The following is a 26868-nucleotide window of genomic DNA, read 5'->3' as shown; positions in this document are numbered from 1 at the left end:
CTCAAACTAAACAAGAATAAAATATAGCGCAAAAAGTACTTGTTTAAGCTGGTCATAACCTTTGGAAAAATACCCTGTTCGAGCCTTTAAAATCCGACCCGTGCATATTCCGGTTTCAGTTTTACCTTGAAAATCAGAAATTTAATCGACGCATAATGGCCACTCATTGGTGTTGAATAATTCATTCTTTGCTGCAAAGCCCATAGCAATGACCTATATGGGATAATGCCCTTAGTTCTCGTTCTCTTATTCCCTGCCCAATTCTTAGTAAGGCAAAGGTAAAGAATACAGCATTGAACTTTACAGTCCCTATCGGAGGTGCTGATCTCCATTTCACGGGTTTTTTTTACAGGAAGTGCAATGGGAGGGGGTCTCCTGTCCTATCGTACACCCTTTCTCTTTACCTTCCCCAGATTTCTCTGGGTACCCATTTAGAACTGGATCGGCTCTGGCTAGGCTTATAGAGTCGCGCCACTGACCTAACCTAACCAGCGCCACCAGGACTTAAACCCCTGTCCTGACGGACAAGAAAATTTCCAGTCTAGTATGCTAACCACTCGGCTAGTACGACTCTTGGTAGGGAATTACAAATACTGTGATTCCTGCAGTGACGTAATTTCGCCAAAATCCTGGGGAGATTTTCGTCAAAATGCAATCTTATCTTATTTTTAACAAGATTGTTGAAGAAACTAAGTTTCAGTGGGGGGGGGGGGTCAAACTGGGGCCTGGGGGCGAGCTCTTGGAGAGAAAGTTGCCCCCCTGCCCCACAGAAAATTACTCCCCTGAATTCCTTTAATTTTCTCTACCAAATGGTCTCTTTTTACCAAACAGATTTTCTTGTAATGACAAAATCATTTAATAGACAATCAAAGACAAAATCATTTTAAAAAGGTTATAGCAGAGCAAGAAAAAAAAATTAACGCACACAGATTATTAACAGTAACTTAAAACAAAAGCTTCTGAACAACGTATTAGGATCGCATTAACAGTTGCAATTTACACGAATTCTGGACCATCATACACAGTGTTTTACAGTTTCATTAGAAAACATATTAGTGAAACAGTTAACTACACTTCTAATGTAATTTTAATCCCCAATTATTTTAAATCTGTATATTAAAATTCGCTGCATCAACTTTTAATTTTATTAAATTAGCCATATCTAATATATATAATTTTTAGTTCTAGTATAAGTACTGAACTATATAAAAAAAAAATCAAATTATTGGTATTTTAATCCTAAAATCTTATTAATGTATTTCCATAGTGTTTTCACATGATGGCTATACGAATATAATTTTTTATGTTAGAAAACGACAGGTGACAGGTTATTATAAGGGCCGTTTTTTCACTCATCAATGTGCTAAGATCTTACATCTTTTGTCAGAAAACACTTAAAAGTGAAATCTTTGAACTAAGATCTTACATCTTTGGTCGTTTCTGTGCAAACGTCTTTCATCATTCTGCTCTGATCAGCGGTCTGAGAACAATGATGAGTAGATCCTCAAAGTTCTCTCATCACTGCTCTATATGGCAGAAAGATGGTGTCCTTCACACTTTTTGCTAACATCAGTGAGCTGTAAGATCTTAGAACAAAGATGAGTTGAAAAAACGATAATCTTTGCAGAAGGATGTAAGATCTTAGTGCTAAAAAACGGGCCTATAGAAGATTACGAAGGGGGCTCACACTGATGATTATAAAGGAAGAATCAAAAATTCAAACGATTTGATTGGTCGACTGGTTCACAGCCCTCTGAGCAGACAGAGCAAGACGATCCTCCTCTAACCTGTTAATGGTGGTTCATTCTTCATCTTTTTTTGGCTGACTATAGTTTGGAAAATTTATAGCATAGGGATCGACTATAAACCAACTGTAACGGGTCAGTCAGCTGTTAATGGAAAAAAAACGAAATTCTTGAATTTCAAAAACGTTCCTTATGGGTTCCATTAAAATACAAAAGGTTTTTCAAATTTAAATTTCTCTACCTTGACCTAATCAAAAAGGGAGGCATATTCGTTAAGAAAAAATTTTTTATTCTAAATTCTCTATCAACATGAATAGTTTCTAAAATTCGTTCTCAAAAATTCCTAAAATTCCATATTCCTAAAAGTGTCTAAAACTCTATATTTTGTCCCATTTTGAATTCCCAAGGTAAAAAATTTTAGTGTCTCAAATTTGCAAATGCCATTTCAGAACCAAACTAAATGCTCAAATAGAACTTTCTTTTGAAAAATACATCATTATGCATTTAAGAAGTACGTAATAACCAGTGAATAAAACGTTTATTCTATGTTGTATATACTATCAAGGGCTCCGGAACATTTTTATCAATTACAAAAATACCTACAAAATTGTTTCCCACCCCTCCCACTTTTCAGATTTTTCCGTAGGACTTCTCATAAGAAAAAATTTGGACAACTTGCATCTACTAAGACACATATTGAGGATTCCCCATCCCCAACTGAAAGGTATTCCGATTGTTAAAAAAGAAATATAATTTAGAATAACACTTGACATATACAATCTTCATGTAGGGGTAGTTTTCTTTTCAACCTTTAAGAATTTTAGTTAAAAACCCTATTAGCCTGGATAAAAAACCTTAGAAAACTAGAGACACCTAATAACAAATTTGGTGTATGTGTTTTCTGTGCTGGGAAATATAAAAAGCTGCCTTATGAAAGATCGAGACTCGACTGAGTGGAATTCTACCTTTTCACCCACTAACAGTCGGAAAAAATTCCACCAAAAAAGAGTCTAACAATTTCAATTTCTTAATGTAATGTTACCTGCATTTGAAGTTCGCTAATATAATTCACCATTATATAAGGTTGTCAATAAAACAAAGCACAAAAATACTAATGACTAACTACTAGAGCACAAATAGTCACACTTGATGACCAACTGACATTGCTATGATAGGTTTTTTAGATATCAGTTAGGGTCATCAATATGATCGGCTTTTCAATTGGGGTACGGTCAGGGACAAAATTATCAAGCAACCAGGGAAAAGATTTAAAAATAGTCAAAGAATAATTTGAGTCAAAGAAAGATTTAAAGTCAAAGAAAAGAATAGTCAAAGAAACATTTAAAAATAGTCAAAGAATAATTTGAGTCAAATAAAGATTTAAAGTCAAAGAAAAGAATAGTCAAAGAAAGATTTAAAAATAGTCAAAGAATAATTTGAGTCAAAGAAAGATTTAAAGTCAAAGAAAATAATAATCAAAGAAAGATTTAAAAATAGTCAAAGAATAATTTGAGTCAAAGAAAGATTTAAAGTCAAAGAAAATAATAGTCAAAGAAAGATTTAAAAATAGTCAAAGAATAATTTGAGTCAAAGAAAGATTTAAAGTCAAAGAAAAGAATAATCAAAGAAAGATTTAAAAATAGTCAAAGAATAATTTGAGTCAAAGAAAGATTTAAAGTCAAAGAAAATAATAGTCAAAGAAAGATTTAAAAATAGTCAAAGAATAATTTGAGTCAAAGAAAGATTTAAAGTCAAAGAAAAGAATAGTCAAAGAAAGATTTAAAAAAGAGTCAAATAAATAATTTTCTTAGTCAAAGAATATGTGAAACTTCTAAACACAAGCTAGCATCAGTGTCGATAAAAAACTCAAAGTCATTAAGCTACTTATTTTGATAAACTGTTGCAAAAATGTTGTTTTTATGTACTAAAACTGTTGCAAAAATGTCTCTTTAGGTAATTTAAAATGTATGGAAGGGAAAAGAAAAGGAAACTCAGTTGCCCGTAGGCCTTCAAACCTAGGGCAAACATGGCTGCTTAAGCAGTAAAATTGCTGCTTAAATAATTATTGAGACCACACTGCCTTTCCATGACGATAAATAAAAGTTCAAATAGGGATAAAATCCTTTTAATAGACAGTGACGATGATAACAGTGATAGAAATTCACAAAAAATACCTGATATTTGACCGAAAATATGTGACCGAACATGTGACCGAAATATCTAATATTATTTATCGTTATTGCTGCTTAAGTACCTTAAGCATCAAACTAACAACTGGTGGAGAGTGTATTTTGACTTAAACTAAGCCTTGCAAGCCAAAAAAAAAAGAAAAAAAAATATTCAGTAAACCTCTCAAAGAAATTTTTACTCTTAATATTCTAAATTTATAGATTAATTACATCAATTTTCCATTTTATTTGAATTTTTTTGTTTTTTTTTTAGCCTCTAGACGATGTTCAATAGAGATAAGTCTTTTTATTAGACAATTAAAACAATGAAAAAAACTCTGGATATTACAGTCACTGTGTATGTGACCAAAATATCCAGAGTTTTGATCATTGTTTTCACAGTCAAATAAAAGAACTTATCCCTATTGAACTGTAATTTGTACGTCATGGAAAGGCATTGTTGTCTTCGAAAATATGTAGGCGATGTCTGTGGGGCTTATAGCTTTCAATCCAAATCTTTCTTTGTGAAATCCTGATTACTCAATTCTTTTAGGCTTTCCAGCATTTGTGCAACCAATGGCTCTTCGCTCCTATAAAGTAAACTCAAAATAATGCCTATGGATAGAGTTTATTTATTTATGAGAATTTGTTTAGTGAATTCACGAAAAAAAGGGATTTATAGAACTAAATAAATTAAAAAACATTTTCCTACGAATGAAGGGTATACGTTCGGCTTTACCGACTTAGGGGGCATTTCATAGAGGCAAATAAATTAAATTGATCATTGAAGCAGCCCCAATTATCAAATAAAGGCCAAGAGGCTCTATCTATGGAATTAAATATGTGACCGAACATGTGACCGAAATATCTAGTATTATTTATCGTTATTGCTGCTTAAGTACCTTAAGTATCAAACTAACAACTGGTGGAGAGTGTATTTTGACTTAAACTAAGCCTTGCAAGCCAAAAAAAAGAAAAAAAAATATTCAGTAAACCTCTCAAAGAAATTTTTACTCTAATATTCTAAATTTATAGATTAATTACATCAATTTTCCATTTTATTTTAATTTTTTTGTTTGTTTTTTTTAGCTGCTAGACGATGTTCAATAGAGATAAGTCTTTTTATTAGACAATGAAAACAATGAAAAAAACTCTGGATATTACAGTCACTGTGTATGTGACCAAAATATCCAGAGTTTTGATCATTGTTTCCACAGTCAAATAAAAGACTTATCCCTATTGAACTGTTATTTGTACGTCATGGAAAGGCATTGTTGTCTTCGAAAATATGTAGGCGATGTCTGTGGGGCTTATAGTTTTCAATCCAAATCTTCCTTTGTGAAATCCTGATTACTCAATTCTTTTAGGCTTTCCAACATTTGTGCTACTGGTAATGACATATTGTCACAGCTAAAAAACCTGTATATCGATTTTTGAAACATTCAGCATAACCCAAGGAATTTATGCGAAAAATATAAGTTTATTCAGGAGAGCCAATAAACGGGAGTCAATATTGGCTATCACAATAACAATATATTGTGATAGCCAATATGTTGTGATAGGGGGTCAATAACACAAATATTGGCTACCGTTCAGTATTTATTTTGTGTTTTTGCCGAACAATACAATAGTACCAATGGCTCAAGAAAACAGATCTCAAAGCAGTCAAATAATCTAAAAATAGGTATAGGCTCCTTCACATGATTATGACAATATGGTTGACTTAATTTTGCCAAAAATATAAGCAATTTATCAGCTTTAAAAGGTCAATGCGTTCCAGTTTGCAAATTCAGCCTCAGCTCTCTTCTTCTATTTATCAACTATATTGACTTATTGGACAAAGTTAAACAAAACGTAACTTCTCTCCCAAGACCAGAAAATAGTAAAGGAAACCTACCGGAAACATTTTTTTTAAAGAACTACGGGCATCAGAATAAAAATATTTTCACCTCCTGAACCCACTCACACCTACGATTTTTGAATATTTTTTCTTTTGGGTGTTTTAAATTATATAAGTTCCCACTGCAGGACCCTATTTTGGTCAGTGCTACCCCATTCAAGGGTGAATCAAATAAAAAAACACGGCACTTAAATTTGGCACTTAAATACAGCTTCTGTAAAAAAAAAAAAAAAAAAAAAAAAAAAAAAAAAAAAAAAAAAAAAAAAAAAAAAATCAAAATTACTCCTAAATTTTGAGAAGTAAATTTTTTGTACCTTCATTTTTGAAATTAAAAAATCCTTGTCCTCTTTACATTTTCCTGAATTTGTAACTCTGGTAGCTTAAACTACTTTCAAGAGAGTGATCATGTATAAAACTTAGAAACAAAAACAAATAAGACAAAAACTCCAAAATTCATCTAGAATTATTTTTTTTTTTGAAACAATGCATAGGGTTTTATTCATCATGATAAATAGAACAGTAAATGTAGCATCTGGCATCTGGTAGATAGGAGAATAAATAGGAGAATCAAACACATAATAAATAGGTAAATAGGAGAATAAACACTGAATAACTTCAAAAATAACTGAAGTTTATCTTGAAAACCATGAAATACCTGACAACTCTATCTTCAAAGGAAAACTAAACCTTCTTCGGCTGTTTGGTGACATCTGTTTTAGTTTTTTGCTAATTTTTCATCCACGTTTCTTTTTTTTAAATTTGGTATCCACTACTACCAAAAACTGCATAACTGTATATGGAGGTCTCTTTCATCCAAAATCGAGCTCCCAAATTTTCCTGATTCTTAGATATTCATGGCTGTGTCGGTTTGACGACCTTATGTAGTCGATTGACGCGCTGACTGCAGCGTATTAGAAAAACTACTACTACTACTAACAACTCACCGCAGCACCAAGCCGCCTGAGGCCAACACAGCTGAGCACGCTCCTCCTGCATTCTAATCTATTCAAAGCCTTCCTATGTACAATATCCCATGAAGTTTTTATTTCCCTTAAATCTTTCTCTACGACATCCTCCCACCCCAACCAAGGACGACCTGCTTTTTCTTTAGCCCTAGACCGTTAGCCGAAAAGGACAATCTTCGGCAAGCTTGCTGTATATCTGTATCTGATAAAATAGTTTTTGTAATAACAGGGATGCTATTTGAAGAAGAAGCCGTGGATTTACTCTGAGAGTTGACTAAATCCTAAGTATATGCGAAAAACAGGGAAAATGTTCAGAAATGGGTATAGTTGACGTTTCTCCAGTACTCTCCCCCTACACCTAAAGAAAACTCTTCGCTCCTATAAAGTAAACTCAAAATAATGCCTATGGATAGAGTTTATTTATTTATGAGAATTTGTTTAGTGAATTCACGAAAAAAAGGGATTTATAGAACTAAATAAATTAAAAAACATTTTCCTACGAATGAAGGGTATACATTCGGCTTTACCGACTTAGGGGGCATTTCATAGAGGCAAATAAATTAAATTGATCATTGAAGCAGCCCCAATTATCAAATAAAGGCCAAGAGGCTCTATCTATGGAATTCAGCCAAAATTCTCGTCCGCCATTTGTCAACTTCAATAACTATTTCAACTTTGTCAACAAAAAGAATTCTACTTACCAATGGAAGGTCTAATTATTACAATTTTAAAATCAACTTCTCCTGCTTCATTATTTAAGACTGTTTCCCCCAATGACTTTGAAAATGTATAAGTGTTTGGACTTCCGTGTAGAATGCTGAAAATTAAAATTCTTTAAATATATTATTTGGAAACCAAAAAAACAGACGTCGAAATTTGTTTGTATATTATGTTTGATATTTTGAAGAAATTTTTAGCTGTCAGGTTGTTTTTTTTTTCTCTGCAATACTAAATTTTATTTTCGGAGCATAACCGGAACTGTAAGATGTTCGCTGTTGTAAATAATTCAAAAGACATTATTTTGATCCAAGCTTATGAATTACAGTGACCAGCATTTATAACTAGGAAAAGCCATTTTGTTACAGGTGAAGACTGTCATTAATAACTGTTTTCATGATTTATATCTGTTATTTTTCTATTCCTTTGTTAGCTGAAGACCTGAAACGATACTAACGAGCAGACGTTTTCTTCTACTTCTTCTTTAATCATTTAATCAGGACCGCAGAAACAGGCCTCGAGTTACTGCCAAACAGAAGTTAAAGCTATATAGTCTGGATCAAATCAAACAGTTCGTGGTAACGAACTGTAAGTAAGGAGCGACCCTGCTCAATAGTAACCGAAACTCTATAAAAGGAAGTCAATATCTCTCTCTTTATGCTAAAGCTTTTTATAGTACTTAAAAGTACTTTTTTATAGTACTTTGTATAGTACTTTTAAAGAGCTGTCTATTTTAATTAAACGGCCTTTGTGATTCAGCGATTTGTGATTCGAGCAAAATTCGAACTTTATCGTAAAGAGCGAGGTATTGACTAGGGTGCGAACCCCTTCATGTACGTAATAATTTATGTTCGTTTTAATTTTTAATGTTACTCCTTACTTTCAGTTGAAAAAACTTGTTTTCCTTTATTTAATATTCCATGAGAATGTACATTATTTGGACTTTCATTATCTTTAGCAGTATATAATAGATGGCAGGTCAACAATTTTTAAGATATACTAAAACGCTAAATATTAGATTATCTCACCAGTAGCTCTGCTTGAGGATCCTTATATTGTGAATAATTATGTAATAGTTAAACAATAACAGATAATATACAATAATATTTACATAATTAGAATATTAACAACATTCACTATTATTATAGCATTAATTTCCGAAAAATTTGAGCTAATTTGAACCAATCTCAATTTTTCATAGAACTTTTCAGCCAATCCGAAAATACTAGGAAAAAATTTTATTGGATCAAATGAGCCTAGATAAATATTGTTATAAGTAATATCTCAATGTGAATTTACCTTTACAATCCCACTCACTCACAGTATTACGGGTATTTTATAGGCAGATTACGTAAAACCGAATTTTGGTACTAGTCTAGATTCAAACAAAATTCGAATCGCCAATTTGACAGTTTTGACCGAGGGGAATACTAAGTGACTAGGTTAGACTAAAAGATGACTTTTGAATCGAAGGTGAAAAGTAAAACCAACCTTTTTGTAACAGCGTTAGAAGTCTGATCATCAAGCCAATCTAACGTGGATATTAACTTATCAACATCACAAAGAGGCCTATAAATTGTTTCGTTCAATTCCGATCGTGTAGAATTTACATAGGCAGTTGAAACATGTACCAAAACCTGCAACGATAGTATTATAAGTATAACACGAAACTCTATACTTTTCTAATGTAAAATAAGTTTTTTTTTTACTAGATCTATTTAAATAATCTGATGTCCAATCAGATTAGAATACTGTAAAATTCTTAATGTTTGAAAATTTTTACATTTGTATATCAGAATCGGCTATAGCTAGAGCGTTGACTTTCTGACCATGTAACCAACTTTCGTTCAGCAAATCAGCAATTCTCGGCAAAATGAACCATGCTGTATCTGATTCGGTAAAACCGCTCTTATGAATACTGTCAACCGGGTACGCAGTTCGGCAAAGGAGAACTGCAAAATACAGGCAGATAGAGACCTCTAACAGAAATGTGAATTAGACCATTCGAAGGAGGATTTTTTTATACAAGGTAGCGTTTGTAACTCAGTTTCGACAAAAAAATTGTTATTTTCGGCGAAACCGCTTACAGGCGACGTAGTTTCACACGTATCACAGTCACTTTAAAACCGTAGCCCCTAGTGTCACGTTGGACCAGTGCGCTTGCTCACTCGGAAACACATGCTCATTTATGATGAGTATAAAAAAACTATCAGAAGTCTCAACTTGAACCAGTAGTAGAGTAGCGCGGAATGCTCTTTGATTGGACGAAAGTGATCGCACGACATCACTTATAGCTAATCAAAAGCATTCTCCTCTGATGAAGAGTTATTGAAAGGGAACTTGGTGTTTTATACCTTTACTCAAAGCGTCACTGACAGCCAATGAAAAACAATCTTTGTCGGGTCAAATGTAACGAGGGAGGCTTTGAGTAGATTGGGGTGGAAGGGAAGCGTGCGTAGCTGTGTTGGCCCCAGGCACCTTAGTGCTGCAGCAAGTTGTTAGCAGTAGAAGTAGTAATAGTTGGTTCAAATTTGACACAGATGCTTCTAATTTGAAACAGACGGCCGAAATAGCGATACGGCAGAGCTGCGGAAAAAAGACTGGCAGACGAAGTTCGCCACCATGGGAAGGATCTACAATAAATAGAAAAAAGCAACAATTTAGGATTGTTGTTTTTTGCTGTTGTTTGCCCTGTCTTTGGCAAATCCCAAATTGCAATTTTAACATTCATATTGGATCACCCGTTTCACTCAATTCCACTCTAACAGCTGTTTTATGACCGGGTATCTGTCCCGGTATCTGTAGCATCTCCAGTTTGACATTCCCTATACAGTATATAAAAGAGTACATTTCATGAACTAGTACCGAATAGCCAAGGACAGGACAGGTTGACGTTGACTAGCATAAATAAAAAAAATAATATAATAAGCCATACAATACATAAGCCAATTAGTGTTGTATAACAAGCTCTTTTTGAGATTCTGTATGTTTCGTATATTGATCAAACTACAAAAATTTGTTTTACTTTTAAAGGATTTTTATAAATCCCAGACTTTTAGAATGGGTATCGTTTTATACTGCGCAAGAACTATCAGAGAAACAAAAAGTAAATTTACTCTCTTAAAAACTTTTGTAATTTAGGCACTTGGAAAGACGGAGGAGGATTTATTAGATATTTTCCAGAGGAATTGTCTAAGCACTGTTTGGGTAACTATCTGACTGACCAAATTTCCAACAGTAAACTTTACAAAAATTTGGTTCTATCACGCTTTCTAGGGCTATAATGCGAGAAATGTTGAGATGGCTAGGACACGTTCTATCGATGAAAGATGACAGATCTCGGGCCAACCGAAAAGAGGGTCGTCCCGGATCAGGTTGGAGGAGGTTGTAAGGGAGGATTTAAGGGAAATTTGAACTTCTTCGGAGGATGTAAAGGAGGTTTTAAATAATTGGGATGGAGGAGGAGCGGCGTAGCTGTATTGGCCTCAATCGCCTTGGTACTGCAGTGAGTTGTTACCAGTAGTAGGCATAAAAACTTTTTGATTTCTTATACCTCTTTACTCTTTAGACCTCTTAAAGTTTCAAATGATTAAATTATCCACCATAATTAAAATCTCTCATAATTAAACTCGCAAAAACATAATAAAAATTCATAAAAACACATTTTTGATGAGCTTTATTTTTTTTGTAAAAACCGCCGCTCCAAACAAAATTCTGGATACGGCTTTGCCCCGAACCCACTTTAGGCCTATCCATTCCTGAAAACCAAGGTTTCTTAAGGTTGTTGTCAAGTTGGTAAGGGAGAGTTGTCATTATGAAATGAAATGCGTGGGATATAGATAAATTTGGTTGAAATATTTGAAATCCTAAGTCCCCAAAATTATGTAGAAGGACCCCTCGAGGGATGTATTCTATAAAAAGGCATTTACTATTGCATTCCAGTTCTTTTTCCATATCAGGAAAATTTTCATTTTCAAATAGACTGTTAAGAGGCTAAATCCGCTAAGACGCTAAGTCATCGCTCCTCTGACGACAGTCTTATTCCTATTGAAACTTTGCACTATTTCTTCTAATCGTTTGAAATACAGCCCATGTCATGGTGTCCAATTTGGTAATTACGTACTATATCGACCACACTGCTGTTCTTGATCTGCTGTAAAACCGGTTTCTCTGTGTACACTGGAAGACTCGTAAAAACATAATAAAATGCATAAAAACACATTTTTGATGCGCTTTATTTTTTTTTATAAAACCACTCCTCCAAACAAAATCCTGGATAAAATCCAAACAAAAAGCCTTGTCGAGAACCTACTTTAGGTCTATTCATTCCTGAAAACCGCGATTTCCTAAGGTTGATCTTTTGGCTCTTTCAAAGTTATGAAGTTTTAGGGGTAGTGTCACATTTTCGTCCTCGTTGCCACGTACAACCGTAAAAACATATTGGCTCAAATATTTAGTTGAATTTAACAATGCCTTTTTCCCGAAAAATTTAAAACATTAGTTATATTCTGATCCCGAAAGAAAACTTTTACTTCAAACGAAAGCTTTACAAATTCTTAAGCTGTTTGTTGTCATTTGTTTTTACCTTATTTTTGGCGATTTTTCCCCCACGTCTATTTTTTTTAATTTGGTACCCGCTTGTACCAAAAACTACATAATTGCATATAGAGGCAATTTTCATTAAAAAATTGCCTCTATTCGTAATTTTTCGTAATTTTTTAATTACTAAAATTACGTAATGCAAAAATTCGTAATTTTTAAGACGTATAAGTTTCCACTTAAATAATTCAAAAAAATCAGATTCAATTATTGCTGCTATTGGCACTTAAGAAAATCACAGGAAAATCAAAGAAATTACATCAAATATTTTTTTTAGCTAAGCCCTAAAATCTTCCCTCAAAAGATAATCAATAAATGACCAACTCAAAATGGAAATATGGTTGAAGATATCTCAGTATTGAGATTTCAAGTTCAAACTCTAAACTCCTGTTGTTGGTTATGCTTAATATTCATTACTTTTATATATCTATGTTAAGTTAAGAATTAAATTAAATTAGATTAAAAATTCCAGATATCCAGAGAAACATTTTTAAAATGTTTGGTCTGAAATCTTAATACATAAAAGGAGATAAATTCAGAAGTTCCATTATATTAAACTAATTCTTAACTAGATTTACGTTCAGAGGGGGGGGGGGGATTGAAAAAAATCCTAACTCTTAACTTGTATGATTCATTATGCTTAAGTCTCCTTCCTGCTGTTTTCATCTAGGCCAGAGTAAGGAGGGGAGTATAAAGGAAAAAAAAACAACATGAAAGTAAAGGATTCTAGTGATTCCAAATCCAGACTCTTAGCTCACACATCTATCTTAGTTGAATTTCTTCATCTTGGTTAGAATAAGAGGGAGGGGGGGGCTGTAAAAAAGAAACAAAAGCTTAATTTTGAGGTCCACAAAAAAATAAGGCTATTACTTTTTATATGAGACACCTCATGAATAATCAATATAAAACCGAGGTCAAAATTCATAGTACCATCGATCCCTCACGGTAAATTTATTATTTTCACATTTCTATTCATTGTACTTGCGTCAGCGACGGGTTGATGCAATTTGCTAGAGTAAGTACAATAAAGCCACTCATTGAAAGCGTTTAAAAGCCAGTCTCCGTTTGGCAGTTTCTGCAAATCTGCACCGCCAATATGCAAATTTTATTTCAATGGAGACTTCTTTTCCAGCTCCGTATTGGCAGTTTGCAGATACTGCAACCTTCGACGTTGCTTTTTCTGCAAGATGGCAGATTTGCAGAATCTGCCAAATGGAGACTGGACTTAGACGCATAAAATGGAACGTGACTGAGACAGGGACATGTGCGAGAAGGGAGGTGGCCCCGGGTCCTCCTAAATACAAAATTTTCCTAAATTTCTGGTCACTTCTTATTCCAATTATCGAATAAAATTAGTTTTTTTCATAATTAGCCCCATAAAAACAAATACATGAATAGATTACATAGGTACATTAGTCCAAATTTTCGTTTTTGGTGGGTTTCAATGAGTCAGTTTTTTTCTTTAAATTCAATCTAAAACAAAGCCACCCAGGTAAATAATTCGACTTTATTTACTTTTTAACCTTTTTTTGTCGAAGGATTATCTCTGTATGGTCAGTAATTTCTTTACAATAAAGATCAATACGAGAAACAACAACAAAATTGCCCATTAAGTCATTTTTTGGGAAGTTGACTTGACCAATATCTTAGGGAAGAATTTAATTACAAGCTTCATAGAGTCGTTCTAGCCTAGTGGTTAGCACGCTAGGTTTAAAATCCTGAGAACAGGGGTTCGACCCCCCCGCCCCACCCCCTCCCTAATGTGCAAACATATAGCCCAATGTGGTTAATAAGCTATTATGTTTTCACCCTATTTTGTTTTATTTCATTAACATTAACGAAACTTCACTTCTCGCGTACATATCGGCTTCTTAACAAGTACCGAAATTTTTTCTAGGTCGAAATCACATTTTTTGGGGGCGGAACACAACCTCAAAGAAACGCCGAAAAAAGTGAGTCAAATCGCAAATGTGACATTAGAGTAAAAACTCAAAAGTTCGTGAAGGGATACGAGTCAAATGCCTATCTAGCCACTGTGTACGTACTGGCCTGTTCGGTAATTTCTAATTTATCATGGACTTTTCATGGCAAAAGATAGACGTGATATCTTTTCCTAAGTTAGTGACAGACTCTCAATTCAAACTCAAATACCTACGAACATGCCTGTACCCAGGAAAAGTACGCTCGACTTTCCCCCCATAAAATCCTAATTTTTCCAGAATTTCTTGGCATTGCTTATTCAAATCGTCAAACTTTTTTCTTAAGCACCCCCCCCCCCCGCGAGAAAATACTCCGTACGATCAAATCTGTGAATGAGGTTATAAATAACTAATTGCTTTGTACCAAATGTTCTAAAGCGTGACTAGCCGTCCGCATTCTTGTTTGTACTGAATTTGGGTTAAGTCGTGCTGACGTCATATAGGACATATTTGGTTGTTGAAAAAAGTGGAAAATCCGGTGTAGCATTCTTATCCTTGAACGAGGTAAAGAAAGCCCAAACACTCTTCGCTGCATTCCACTTCTGCAGCGAAAATTCAAAAGGCGTTAAGTAAAAAAACATAATTTTTACAATCCCATTATGCGGGCCTCTCGGCTTAGTCACACAGAGTAGGCAATGATAGAACCCGTTTTTGACGTCTTAACTGTTATAGAGTAGGCAAAGATAGCAAGGTTTTTATTGAGTATACGATATTAAACTGTGGTTTTTAGGGTTTAGGGGGGGAAGGTACCTAGGTTGCTTCAGGGTAGGTTACGTATTTAGTATATGTAATGCTTTACCCCCACCCCCCCACTCTAATTAGCAAATCTATAGCCCAAATTTGTTTCTAAGCTATTACATATTCATCCTATTTTATTTTATTTCATTAGCATTAACCAAATTTGACTTTTTAGAGGGGCCCGCATAATGGAATAGTACCAATTACTCTAAGGGGAAATGAAATTCAGGCTTTTTTGCATCTAGTGATAGTAAGTTTTTTTTATCATGCTATCATGAATTTTTTTTATAACGGTAAAAATTTGGTTTTCACGGTTATACTTTTATTAACAAGGGGCACCAGCGAGGGCCGGGAAAAATTAACGTCCCTTAGTTTCCCCCATCATGGATTTCGAAAAAACCTCATTTGGTATTTTCACCAGAAGAATCGAAACAAATTACCGCCTCTAGATTTGAAAAATGTCTCTTTGTAACTTCATATTTAAAAAAGAAAATCCTCCCCCCCCCCTCCTACATTTTCATGAATTGGTGCCAATGTTTTCAATGAGAGTGGCAAGGGGACTTTATTAATGTACTTATTTATTTGCTTAAATTTAGAATGTATGTTTGCATGAGAACGACAAGGGGAGATTATTAATGTTGATTTATTTACTTAAATTTAGAATTCAAAGTATTAAAATCATCCACTTAATTTGTTCAATTATTTAAGAATATCCAACTGGCCAAATTAAAGAAAAATTAACCCTGGTTCGTAAATTACAACTCCGGAAAGTAAGAGAGGAAGGAGAGATTTTCTACACCCGACCATCCCGAAATGTCTAAAATCTTTCTATTTTCCAGTCCCCTATTTATTGATACTTCAGAAAATTTCAACCCTCTGTCATTTTTGCCCGTTAATTTAATTCCCCAATATAATTTCACGGTACTGTTGTATTAGTTGGAACCCACGCAAGAAGTGAAGTTTGGTTAATGCTAATGAAATAAAACAAAATAGGATGAAAATATAATTGTTTAGAAACAAATTTCGGCTATACATTTGCACATTAGGGGTGGGGTGGTGGTGGGTATAGCGTAGAATATATTAAATATGTAACCTAACCTAACCTAGGTACCTTTTCCCCCCTAAACCCCAAAAAACAAATTGTTTAAATTTTGTAAACGCAATGACAAACCACGGTTTGCAATCCAATTCTCTATTGAAAGAAAACCGTTTGACTAGTTTCTTAAGCATCTTCCCTGTATAATATATGGCGTGGGTTCCAGCTAATAGAACAGAACCAATTTTACTGATAGAATTTTCTACTGAAGGGATACAATACCCCTTGACAAAAGCACCATTTTAGTCCTCCCCTACTACACAAAATATGGCAGCTTTGGTAATCTTGGTGCAAGACTCTTTTCATGAAATAGAAACAATAACAAAAAATTATAATACCATTCGGCTCCCCATTCAACATTCTTTCCAGATATAGTATATAGTTTAGATATAGTTTGCTAACTTGACAATTGTATTCCAGCAACTCCCAGTTCCCCCTAATTCCTGGAAGATAGTCCTTCGCTATATGTAAACCAAATTCCCTCACCATATTCCTTATTCACCATATCACACCAAATTCCATCACCATTTACAGAAGCTTGCTGATTTTTTTTTTCTTTCAAATTGTTATTTTAAACCAACTGCTGAAAAGAAACAAGTAAAAAAAAACGCTAAAATTAGCAAATTCTTACATATAGCCTAAAGCTATGTCTGCAATTAGAGGCGGGAGGGGGAGACTGCTGAGTCGGAATTTTCACAGTAGCAGTTATTGATTTTGGAAAGAGTTTTGAATGAAGACTCGAATAGTAATACCCCTTTGTTGTTATTATAGCTGGCTCAGAAAAAAAATATTTAAAAAAAAAATGTTTTTATTAATATTTTGTGTCTTGAAGTGTCTCCGGTTTGGTTACTAATTAATAAGTAAAGTGTAGGTATCGTCCGGAGACAATTTTGGTTCTGTTTCTCATTGTTGTCGTCACTGAGAGGAGAGATGGTGCATTAATAAAAATTAAATTAATAAAAAAAAGAGAAAAAATCTTGCACCAAGATTATTAAAATTTTTCTTATAAATAAATATACTACGGTACCTCCAAATTTTCCAACTTCTTACAAACAGCAATCATTCGCTTCACTCCCTTTACATTTAGTTCGACCGCATTCTTCAACGGCTCATCAAACCGAACTGTTGCAGCAGAATGAAAGACAATGGAGACATTCTTGGACATCATCTGAAGATCTTGGGGAGATATTCCAAGTTCGTGCCTGGAGATGTCACCAGAAACAGCAATAACTTTCTTGAAAAATTCCGGATGATTTTGCCGGACATTGTCGAAGGCCTGAAAAATATAAGATTCCTAAGTTAAAAATGAATTTATCATCACATATCCATGCGAATCTTGTAACATAACACATAATCTAAACTTCCAGCCAAGGAAGTAGCAACAGTTAGTACTAGAATCCCCCAATTATAGGCCCTCGATCAAAGTCAACATCGTATGTCTAAATTTTAGGTACACTTTAATATTCGTGATTTAGAGTAAAGTAGAAAAAACCTACGTAGTCGTATTTTTTTTTCTTTAATGTTTACGAGCATCGGTGTATACACATGATATTTGGGGAGGAACCAGCAGATTTTTCAAAAATGTTCTATTAAAGACTTTAATAGAACATTTTAATTTAACTACTTTAATTATAAATAAAGGTACAATTTTAATAATAAAATAATTTTAATAATAAATAATAAATAATTTATTATGATAAATAATTATCTTAATAATTATTTACATATATATTTTTAATTTTATATATATATATATATATATATATATATATATATATATATATATATATATATATATATATATATATAAATATATATATTTATATATTTAGATATTTTTTATAATTATTAATAAATATTTTCAATAATTATATATTTTAATAAATAAATAAATAATTATTAATAATTATTTTATTAATAAATAATAATAATAAATAATAAAATAATTTTAATAATAAAGGAACAATTTTACATTTTTTAATTATGGGTGCATACTATGGACAATCTTAATAGCCCTTTCCTCTGAGTGCAGGTTGCCCCTTGATGTAGCAATTACTTTCTTCTATAAATTCAAATCGAAAATTCTAGGCTACAGAAGGTTAAATCAATCAACAGGGGTTCCATGTTTTTTCCCTACAATATTTGAATTTGTACCTTTTCAAATTAGTAGCCCTTGCTCAATGTCTTCTATGTTCTCGCCGACAACGATTTGGCTTCTTTGCGTTATCTTGCCTTTCGGGTAATCAGTTTGGATATTGCCAAGACATATGCTTCAAGATATGGGTAAAGAGTTTGGAAAACTTGAAAGTTTGGAAACTGATAATAGTACCAAAAAAGAAATCACCAGCGCAATATAGCACTTGTCGATTTTGTATCTTTTTAACATATCCTAAACTTTTGCATATGTATCTTTTCAGTTACTTTAAAGTGTAGGGGGGGGGGATAAAGGAAGCAAAGTTCTGTCACCATGTAGGCTAACCAGAAGGCTGACCTATGCCTACTTTGTGCAACCTGGATTTTGATTTAAATGATTGTCGAAAACAAGGAATAAGAAATACCATCAGGGCCGTGTCCAGGATTTTTTTCGGGGAGGGTCATTTTTCGGGGGGGGGGGGGGGTTACAAGAAAACTTTGAAAAACGCATCAAAAATCTGTTTATATGCATTTTGTAACGTTTTATGAGTCGAACAAACAGTTTTTCTTGGAGGGGGGGGGGTCAACCCGCTAAACCCTGGATACAGCCTTGAATATCACATGCAAAAACTTCAACTTTCATTCGAAAACATTGTAGATTATACTTATATCAACTATCATTTTTTTTTTCGTTAAATATTTTTTTAAAAAGTTGTCATATGTTAGACTGTTGGGGGCGAAAGAAGTTTTAGTCCATATATTCCAATGTTAGATTGCGAAGATCCACTTACGCATTTCTTATTTTCTTCGATCATGGGTCCACTTGACACCAATGACAAAAATCGTGAAAGAAGCTGCATGCGAACGTGAGGCCTTAAATTACATTAAAGTATGTAACGGCATAATTTGCGCTATTCATTCCATTCATTCCGGCCGTTTATTTTGAACACGTGACATATGCAAAGCACATTTTAGTTTTACTTTCACTTTGCTCTTTTCATTCACTTCCAGTTATAAAAATTAAAACGTGAAAAGGAAATGCAAATGAAAATCTGGCAGGTGTGAGGAGAGCCTCCGTGCCCCTAGAATTTCGTGATTCTTAGATAATGTGTTATCAATAAATTATCAGCAAAGCTTGTTGGACGACAGCCATAAAAAGATTGGAGAACATGCTCTCTTGTGAGGATCGGAAAGCTACTGCTATGAACAGGGGGTGTCAATTAGGGGGAGGATATACTGCCCCTTAGATTTTTTGTCCCCTCTCTAGATTTTGAAAAATAACTTTTTTGATATTTTTTTTTGTAGTTTTCATTGGAAAATACTCGAAAATCTCGAAAAAAAAACAAATTTTCCCCTCCTAGATTAAAAAAAATACATTCTCCCTCCCCCTATATTTCCATGAACTAGTGCACCTGACTATAGGTGTGTTAAAAAAAAAACTCAATTATCATACAGGATGATGAAGTATTTTCGCTCCGATAAAACGGATAACACACAATTATAAGTAGTTTGTATTCATATAAGTCCTGAACAGACAACACTGTCAGCCCCTTTTCTAAGTATTTTAAGGGCTACATTTATTGTTATCTGCCAATTTTGGCAAAAAAAAGAAGATATAATTAATGATCAATTACGACAACTGTTTTCTGGAACGCACCCGCTGACACTAGAGAGCGAAAGGAGAAACATTCGCTTCATGCACCCGTGTAGAAATTCAACTGATTGATCTCAAAGCTAAAGACGAGCGATTTACCGAGATAGCCAATTGTGTTATAAAATACGTAAAGATCCACCGGGAAAATAATTAGGGTAAACATTTTCAAAAAGATCAGCCAGATTTTATGTAGACATCGTCAAAAAATTGCTATTTTCAACCCCTAGTTTTTGGCCCTTGTTGGACAGATCGTAAATCAAACAATAAGCTTTACGAAAATAAGGATCAACCCCACTTTCTGGGGCTAACAAAAAGGGATAGTTCGAAATTTGTAGCTCCTGGCTAAAGCTATAATGAAAGGAGGATAGAGTAAGATAGCCAAAAATGGTGCTTTTTGGCCAGCCATCTGTGGCCAAATGAAAAGCGGATCGTACAGGTATGAGTTGGGAAGAGGTCATAAGAAAGGTTTTAAAGCAAATTTGAGGGAGTACAGAGTAGAGGGAGAAAAGGAGTGAAGAAAGTTTACTCCATAGGAGGGAGTAAAAATTGAAGCTTTTGACATTTTGGGATGGAGGAAGAGCGTATGCAGCTCCGTTGGCGGTTTTTGTGATTAGGTATTATTGGAGTTGCATTAGTGTTTAATCGTTTTCAACAATAGATAACTCCAAGGGAAGTCATATCCTTAAGTTCTTTTATAGGATAATAATAATTCACTGTATCTCTCAGTAATGATGAATTAGTGGATAGGGGGGGTATTTGCATGATATACCCTCTACTGCTCAAGTTGTTCATGCATTGCCGCACTTTAAACCGATTTCTTTCGCTAGTTTCTTTCAACTTTTTGCATACAGACCCGCTGTACTTTATCCCCGTCCCCCCTAATGTGCAAATGTATAGACAAAATTTGTTTATGAAGTAGCCTATTATATTTTTATCACACGTAGGTATATTTTATTATGATTAACCTGACTTCACTTCTTGAGCGGGGGTATATCATACAAGTACCGAAACGAGTTCAAGCTCTCTTTACCTATACAACATTGTTACTGTTCCCCTAGATTATTCGAGGTCGATGATTTTTCTTAATAAATTGGCCTTGCAACATGCTAGATATGAGGATAAACGCCGTATTATGATTACCAAACTACAATAGTAGGCACCACAGAGTAGGAGGGGGGGGGGGTACAGGCGGATTCATTGTTATTTTAATATTCCTAAGAATGACAAACGTCAAGGTAAAGATATTATGAACAACAACTGCTGTAGAAATGTTTTAGCCTTATAAACTATACTTTTAAACTTAAAATAAAAGCCAATTTTTAACTTTGCATGGTATCTACCCCCCCCCCTTTCATAAAACAGATTTTAATTATATATCGTTTGATTTTAGACAATGAAATGCAATGATTCGCTTAATTCGACATGTAATTCGACTTCTTTTGGACAATAGTATATTTCCTGAAGTTAAAAATTTGATAGATTCTGACCTGAATAATAATTGGATTATCTAACGTATTAGTGTTAGCTCTGGCATGTTCTCAAGTATCTTTGATGCATGGAATTTCATGGACTTTTATGTACCGCAGCTATCCAATCTGTTTTTAGTTTTCAGATTGAATAATAATGTTTTACAGTTTGTGAGGGTTTACCAACTTTCAACAATCGTGTAAATCAGATGGCACACACATAGCGTCACTGAAGTGCACGAGACATGGTGCTAAATGTACCACACGTGACACAAAGAGGTGAGACGTGGTAGAAGTGTGCTGCATGTGACAGAATAAGCGGCGTTCCACCAAAAATAAGTGATACATCGGGGTGCTACCATTTCATCTAACCTTCAGAAGCACTAAACGTCATTTCGTCGACAAGGAAAATCCGTAAGAACATCGACATGTCAGGACATGGACAGTCACAATCTCCACCCGTCAGAACGTCGATAATCATAACATCGACACGTCAGTTCGTCGACAGACACAATCGCTACCCGTTAGAACATCGAAAGTCATAACATAGACACGTCAGTTCATCGACAGTCACAATTGCTACCCGCCAGAACATCGACACGTCATAACATCTAATAAAAATTTCGATGTTATGACGTGTCGATCTTATGACTGTCGACGTTCTGACGGTTAGTGGTTCTGATGGATTTTCGTTATGAAAAAATTATAAGTTTATATAAGAGTAATAAGTATATAATAGTTTAGAAACAAATTTTGGCTATATATTTGCACATCAGGGGGGTGGGGGTAAAGCATAGCATATATTAAATACGTAACCTAACCTAACCTAGATACCTTTTCCCCCTAAACTCCAAAAAACTACAGTTTTAAAATTTTAGATGTTATGACGTGTCGATGTTATGACTGTCAACGTTTTGACGGGTAGCGTTTGTGACTGTCGATTAGCTGACGTGTCGATGTTATGACTGTCGACGTTCTGACAGGTAGCGATTATGACTGTCAATGTCCTGACGTGTCGATGTTCTGACGGATTTTTTGTCGATGTTATGACAGATTTTGTCGATGTCCTGACGGTAAGTGTCCTGACGTATCGATATCCTGACACCTTCCCGTTACATCAAGTGAGTTAGTGGACAACCGCTCAAAAATATAAAAAAAAAACTAAGTTCAGATTTATTTTCGAAGCGGTGTTTGAAACAGTTTTTCTTGAACATTCGTGGTTAAGACTGGTATTCAAGCTCCGTAAATTGTTTTTCCTGGCAACAAGAGCTTAAAATGACTCAGATTAAATCATAGGACTAGCAAAGTGCCAGATTTTTGTACTTTTTACGGCCGGTAGTTGTAGGGGCCGGAATACCTTGATTCCCTCTGCCGCTTCGGAATCCTGCCTCAAAAGTGACCCTGGCTTTCCCAGGGAAGGGTCGATCATATATATGTTACTAATACCCTGACATAACTCAGGAACAGACTCAATCCTCTGGCCCTTACGCAAAAGACGTTTCCTTTACTCTGGATATGACGCCATCCCGAATAGTCCGCCACCTGCACGGATGGGGGCTAGGTCACTGGCCCTTGCAAATAACCCTTTTTTAGCTTCTGGCGTTTTGCTGTCTGGCCTGCTGTAGGAAAATATAGTGCATACTAAGCTAACCTTGTTTAAATCCTTGGATAAAAGTTGCCCCAAAGCAAATTTGCCATTTGTTAAGACATGTAACTACAACTTGAATCTAAAAATACCCAAAGACCTTATTTGTATTCAAAGGGTTGAAATAAGCAAACACAGGTGTATTACAAGGATTCCTATTAAACTTTTTAGAATGGTCCGAATATTAAGTGATGCATCAGGATGCTTTCTGAAATTGAATTAAATTCGTTTAAGAAATAAGGATAATTTACACTATCGTGCGACATGTGTCATCACTTGAAGGTAATACCGCAAATGTGTGGAAAAATGGCGCGCAAGAACTGCCAACAAGGGAAGTTACCGCGCTGTGAGTACTTGAACAACAAGGAAGAGCTTTGCCAGATGATGGTATCTCCACTCTGAAGTGTACTAAAGTATGGGCTAAGAGACTGGAGAAAAGTACAGCGAAAGTAGTGGGGGATTACCAGTACGGTGGAATAAAAAGCAGGAAAGCCCAACATGTCCTGACAGTTTTCAGAGACCTTTGGCTTCGGCAAGATTAAAAAAACGATGGAAAGTGTCAGGTTGGAACCTATTAGCCCTAGTTGGAGCTGACATAGTGAAGGCGTATGATTCCGTAATACGAGAGATTTTGTGGTTATTAATGCGACTAAAGATGAATTTCGGGAAGGAAGTCATAGATAAATCGGAAAGAATATATTCTTCACCGAAAGTGGTTGTGAAAATGAATGGAAGACTGACGACAATAATAAACCTAGAGAGAGATCTGCTGCAAGGGGAACCTTGTTCTGGAACGCTATTTGAATTATATCTCGACCCACTCTTTCGGTATGTAGAAGAAAGAATATGTGGTGTTCAAGTTTCTGAAAAGTGCAGCTTTCTTAGATGACGGAAATTTTATCACAGGAAGTGAAAATGATGTGGAAACTGTGTGTAAGGGGTTACATTGGTACGAGGAAGGATTCCACGGGAAAAAACACAGACAAAAGAGCAGTGTACTACCTTTGAACAAATCTGCAAATTATGACGACATAGCAAGAAACTGTTGGCTCTCGTTTGCGGAAAAGGCGCGAGTATTGGGACTGACTTTTGAAAAAGTACTGAACACAAAAAAAAATTGGAGGAAAAAGTAAAAATAGTCAGGATACAGAGTCAACGGAGAAAAAGCCTTTTCAAAACGTTGTTCGAAAGAGTTCTGTATGTCAATACATATTGCCTCACGCTACTCCTGTTTTCGCCTTGCCTGAAAACCTTGCCAAACAAATTGAAAGAGCAATCTGGAGATTGGTTTGGAAGGGGAAACTCCGACCCCTCTGCGGCGGATTGTCAGCCCCCTGAAGAAAGCAAAGGAATTGGGAGCACTGAGATGTGACTTGGTAAAGAAGGAACTAAAGAAGGTATTGCGGGATGTTTTTAGAAGTGAGAAAGAACCGAATTACGGAGCTACAGAAAAGGAGCGGTTCACTGATTTTCAGTTATCTTTTAAAAAGCTAAGTGAATTGCCGTTTAGTTGTGAACAGAAAGAGTTTGTGTACCGCATGATTCATGGAATCTTACCTTTTAGTGACAGAGTTAGTGGCATATTGAAAACCCAAACGCCTACTTGTTCAATTAATTTTAAAAAACAAAGTTTTTCCGAGGGAAGTAAAGAGCGAAGTTGAAACTCAAAACGAACAAAAATTATTACTTCACAGCCTATCTAACATATATTAATAACACTAGTACAAATAAACCAACTAATTATGTTTCCCTATGCTTTTAGGATTATACAAAACTAGCGCTATACTGAAAACACAAAATAATATAGGATTTTTGGAGTAAAAGCAAACCAATTAAGGTCACTTTTTATAGAATCAAAATATTATCAATCCCTTTTAGGATCAGTTCCTTTTAAGATGTGTTTTTTTTTTACGTTTAATTTGGCATCACTTCTGCACAATGGCCCAGTTCAATAACTGGCTCTCGTTTTGGTTCTGAATTAGATAAAAAAAAAAAAGTTTTTTTTAACTGAAAGTAAGGAGCAACATTAAAACTTAAAACGAACAGAAATTATTCCGTATATGAAAGGGGCTATCCCCTCCTCAACGTCTCGCTCTTTCCGCTAAATTTTTTATTGTTTTAAAAAATAGAGTTGTGAGAAAGAGTCCAACTTTAGCGTAAAAAGTGAGGCGTTGAGGAGGGGACAGCCCCTTTCATATACGGAATAATTTCTGTTCGTTTTAAGTTTTAATGTTGCTCCTTAATTTCCGTTAAATAAACTTGTTTTTTTATATTTAATTTCTGAACGTTTTTGAATTAATGCAGGTTTTCGATTTTTGCTCACCGTACATGAATAATTACAAAAAAAATTGTATGTTAATTTTACTTTTATTTGATTAAACGGCTTTCTCGACAGTTGTTTAATCTTATTTACGAACGTTTTTATTAGTAAAAACGTTTTATTACGTAACTTACGAATTAACTTACGTAACGAACTTCTATATCCATATATCTTTAATACGTATATTAGGGGGTTCGCACCTTAGTCAAAAATACTTCGCTCTTTACGCTTAAGTTCGAATTTTGTTCCAATTCTTTAAAAATGACCCCTTAATCACAAAGACCTTTAATTAGAATAAATAGCTCTTATGAAAGTACTAAAAAATATTTGGCTTAAAGAGCGAGGTATTGAATAGGGGCCAAACCCAATCATATACTTAATAATTTCTGTTCGTTTTAAGTTTTGATGTGGCTCCTTACTTTTCGTTGAAAAACTTGTTTATTTTTTATTTAATTTCTGATCGTTTTTTTAAATAATGCTGGGAAATCCGGCGCCCCCTTCATAGCAATGTCCCTTCCCTCATGAAAACTTCCTCCCTGGAAAGATCCTCCCACATAACCCCCGACACCCCCCCCCCCTCCCACTACCAGAAAAAAAAATCACTCTTGAAAACGTCTGTATACTTCCCAATAACCAATACTATATGTAAACATTGGGTAAAGTTTTTAACTTTCAGCCCTTCCCCCGGGGCCTTCGGGGTATTAAGTCCTCCTAAAAGACATATTTATTATATTTCCGACCATGCTGAACTAAATGGCTCTCTCAAAATTTTGATCGGGTGACTTTGGGAAAAAAAGAGCGTTGGAGGGGGCCTAGTTGCCCTCCATTTTTTTTGGTTCTCTTAGAAAGGGCCCTGGAACTTTTAATTTCCGTTCGAATGAGCCCTCCTACGATATTCTAGGACCACTGGGCCGACACGATACCCCTGGGAAAAAAACAAAGCAAAAACAAATAAACACGCACCCGTGATCTTTCTTCTGGCAAAAAATACAAAATTCCACATTTTGCAGATAGGAGCTTGAAACTTTTATAGTAGGGTTCTCCCATACACTGAATCTGATGATGTGATTTTCATCAAGGTTCTATAGCTTTTAGGGGGTCTTTCTCCCTTTTTCGAAAATAAGCCAAATTTTCTCAGACACGTAACTTTTGATGGGTAAAACTAAACTTGATGAAACTTATATATTTGAAATCAGTATTAAAATATGATTCTTTTGATGTATCTATTGGTATCAAGATCCCGTTTTTTAGAGTTTTGGTCACTATTGAGCCGGGTCGCTCGTTACTTACAGTTCGTTACCCCGAACTGTTTGAAAGGACAATCTGACATGATTAGTTTGTACATAAGTTCGAAGTAAGGCCATCTTGATAGTATTAGGACTATAGACTAGCTTTAGAATTTGCATCATAGCTTGAAATTCACTCTTGTATAGGGAGAAATGTATCGGATTTCCAGAGCTCATATTATGTCTTATTTGATTTCCATTTCAAGTGATACTAAAGCATATTTCTTACAATTTAAGACTGTATATTACCCACTATTGATATTATAGCTGGTGAGAGCAAAATGCTGCTTGATAAATCAATCCAATATTTCTGTATGCTGTTCAATTACTTCGCGGTTATTAAAAAGTATTTAGATTTACGCTTATGTTTTTAACATAATTTAATTGTATACTGAAAGTTACCAATGTCACAACTGGTGTAAGACTGTGGAAAGCTTTGTACATACGTTCAATGTTT

The 26868-nt window shown here is 34.7% G+C and overlaps 1 protein-coding gene across 2 annotated transcripts in view; it reads right to left on the bottom strand.

Moving 5' to 3' along the window:
* LOC148941629 (putative fatty acyl-CoA reductase CG5065) overlaps positions 1-26868 on the bottom strand; it is a 72115-nt gene that overhangs the window by 15906 nt on the left and 29341 nt on the right. For both annotated transcript variants that reach the window (XM_089104408.1, XM_089104409.1), the window contains exons 2-4: positions 16935-17183; positions 8987-9132; positions 7480-7595 (exon numbers count right to left, since the gene is read on the bottom strand). In XM_089104408.1, the coding sequence (XP_088960534.1) occupies positions 7480-7595; positions 8987-9132; positions 16935-17183 (511 nt within the window). The remainder of the gene's footprint in view (positions 1-7479; positions 7596-8986; positions 9133-16934; positions 17184-26868) is intronic.

This window comes from Artemia sp. Qi Xiang Cuo, chromosome 18, assembly GCF_049724085.1.
Source record: "Artemia sp. Qi Xiang Cuo chromosome 18, ASM4972408v1, whole genome shotgun sequence".
NCBI classification, from domain to species: domain Eukaryota; kingdom Metazoa; phylum Arthropoda; class Branchiopoda; order Anostraca; family Artemiidae; genus Artemia; species Artemia sp. Qi Xiang Cuo.
The sequence above is the reverse complement of the archived record's forward strand: the minus strand, read 5'-3'. Positions and strand labels throughout refer to the sequence as shown.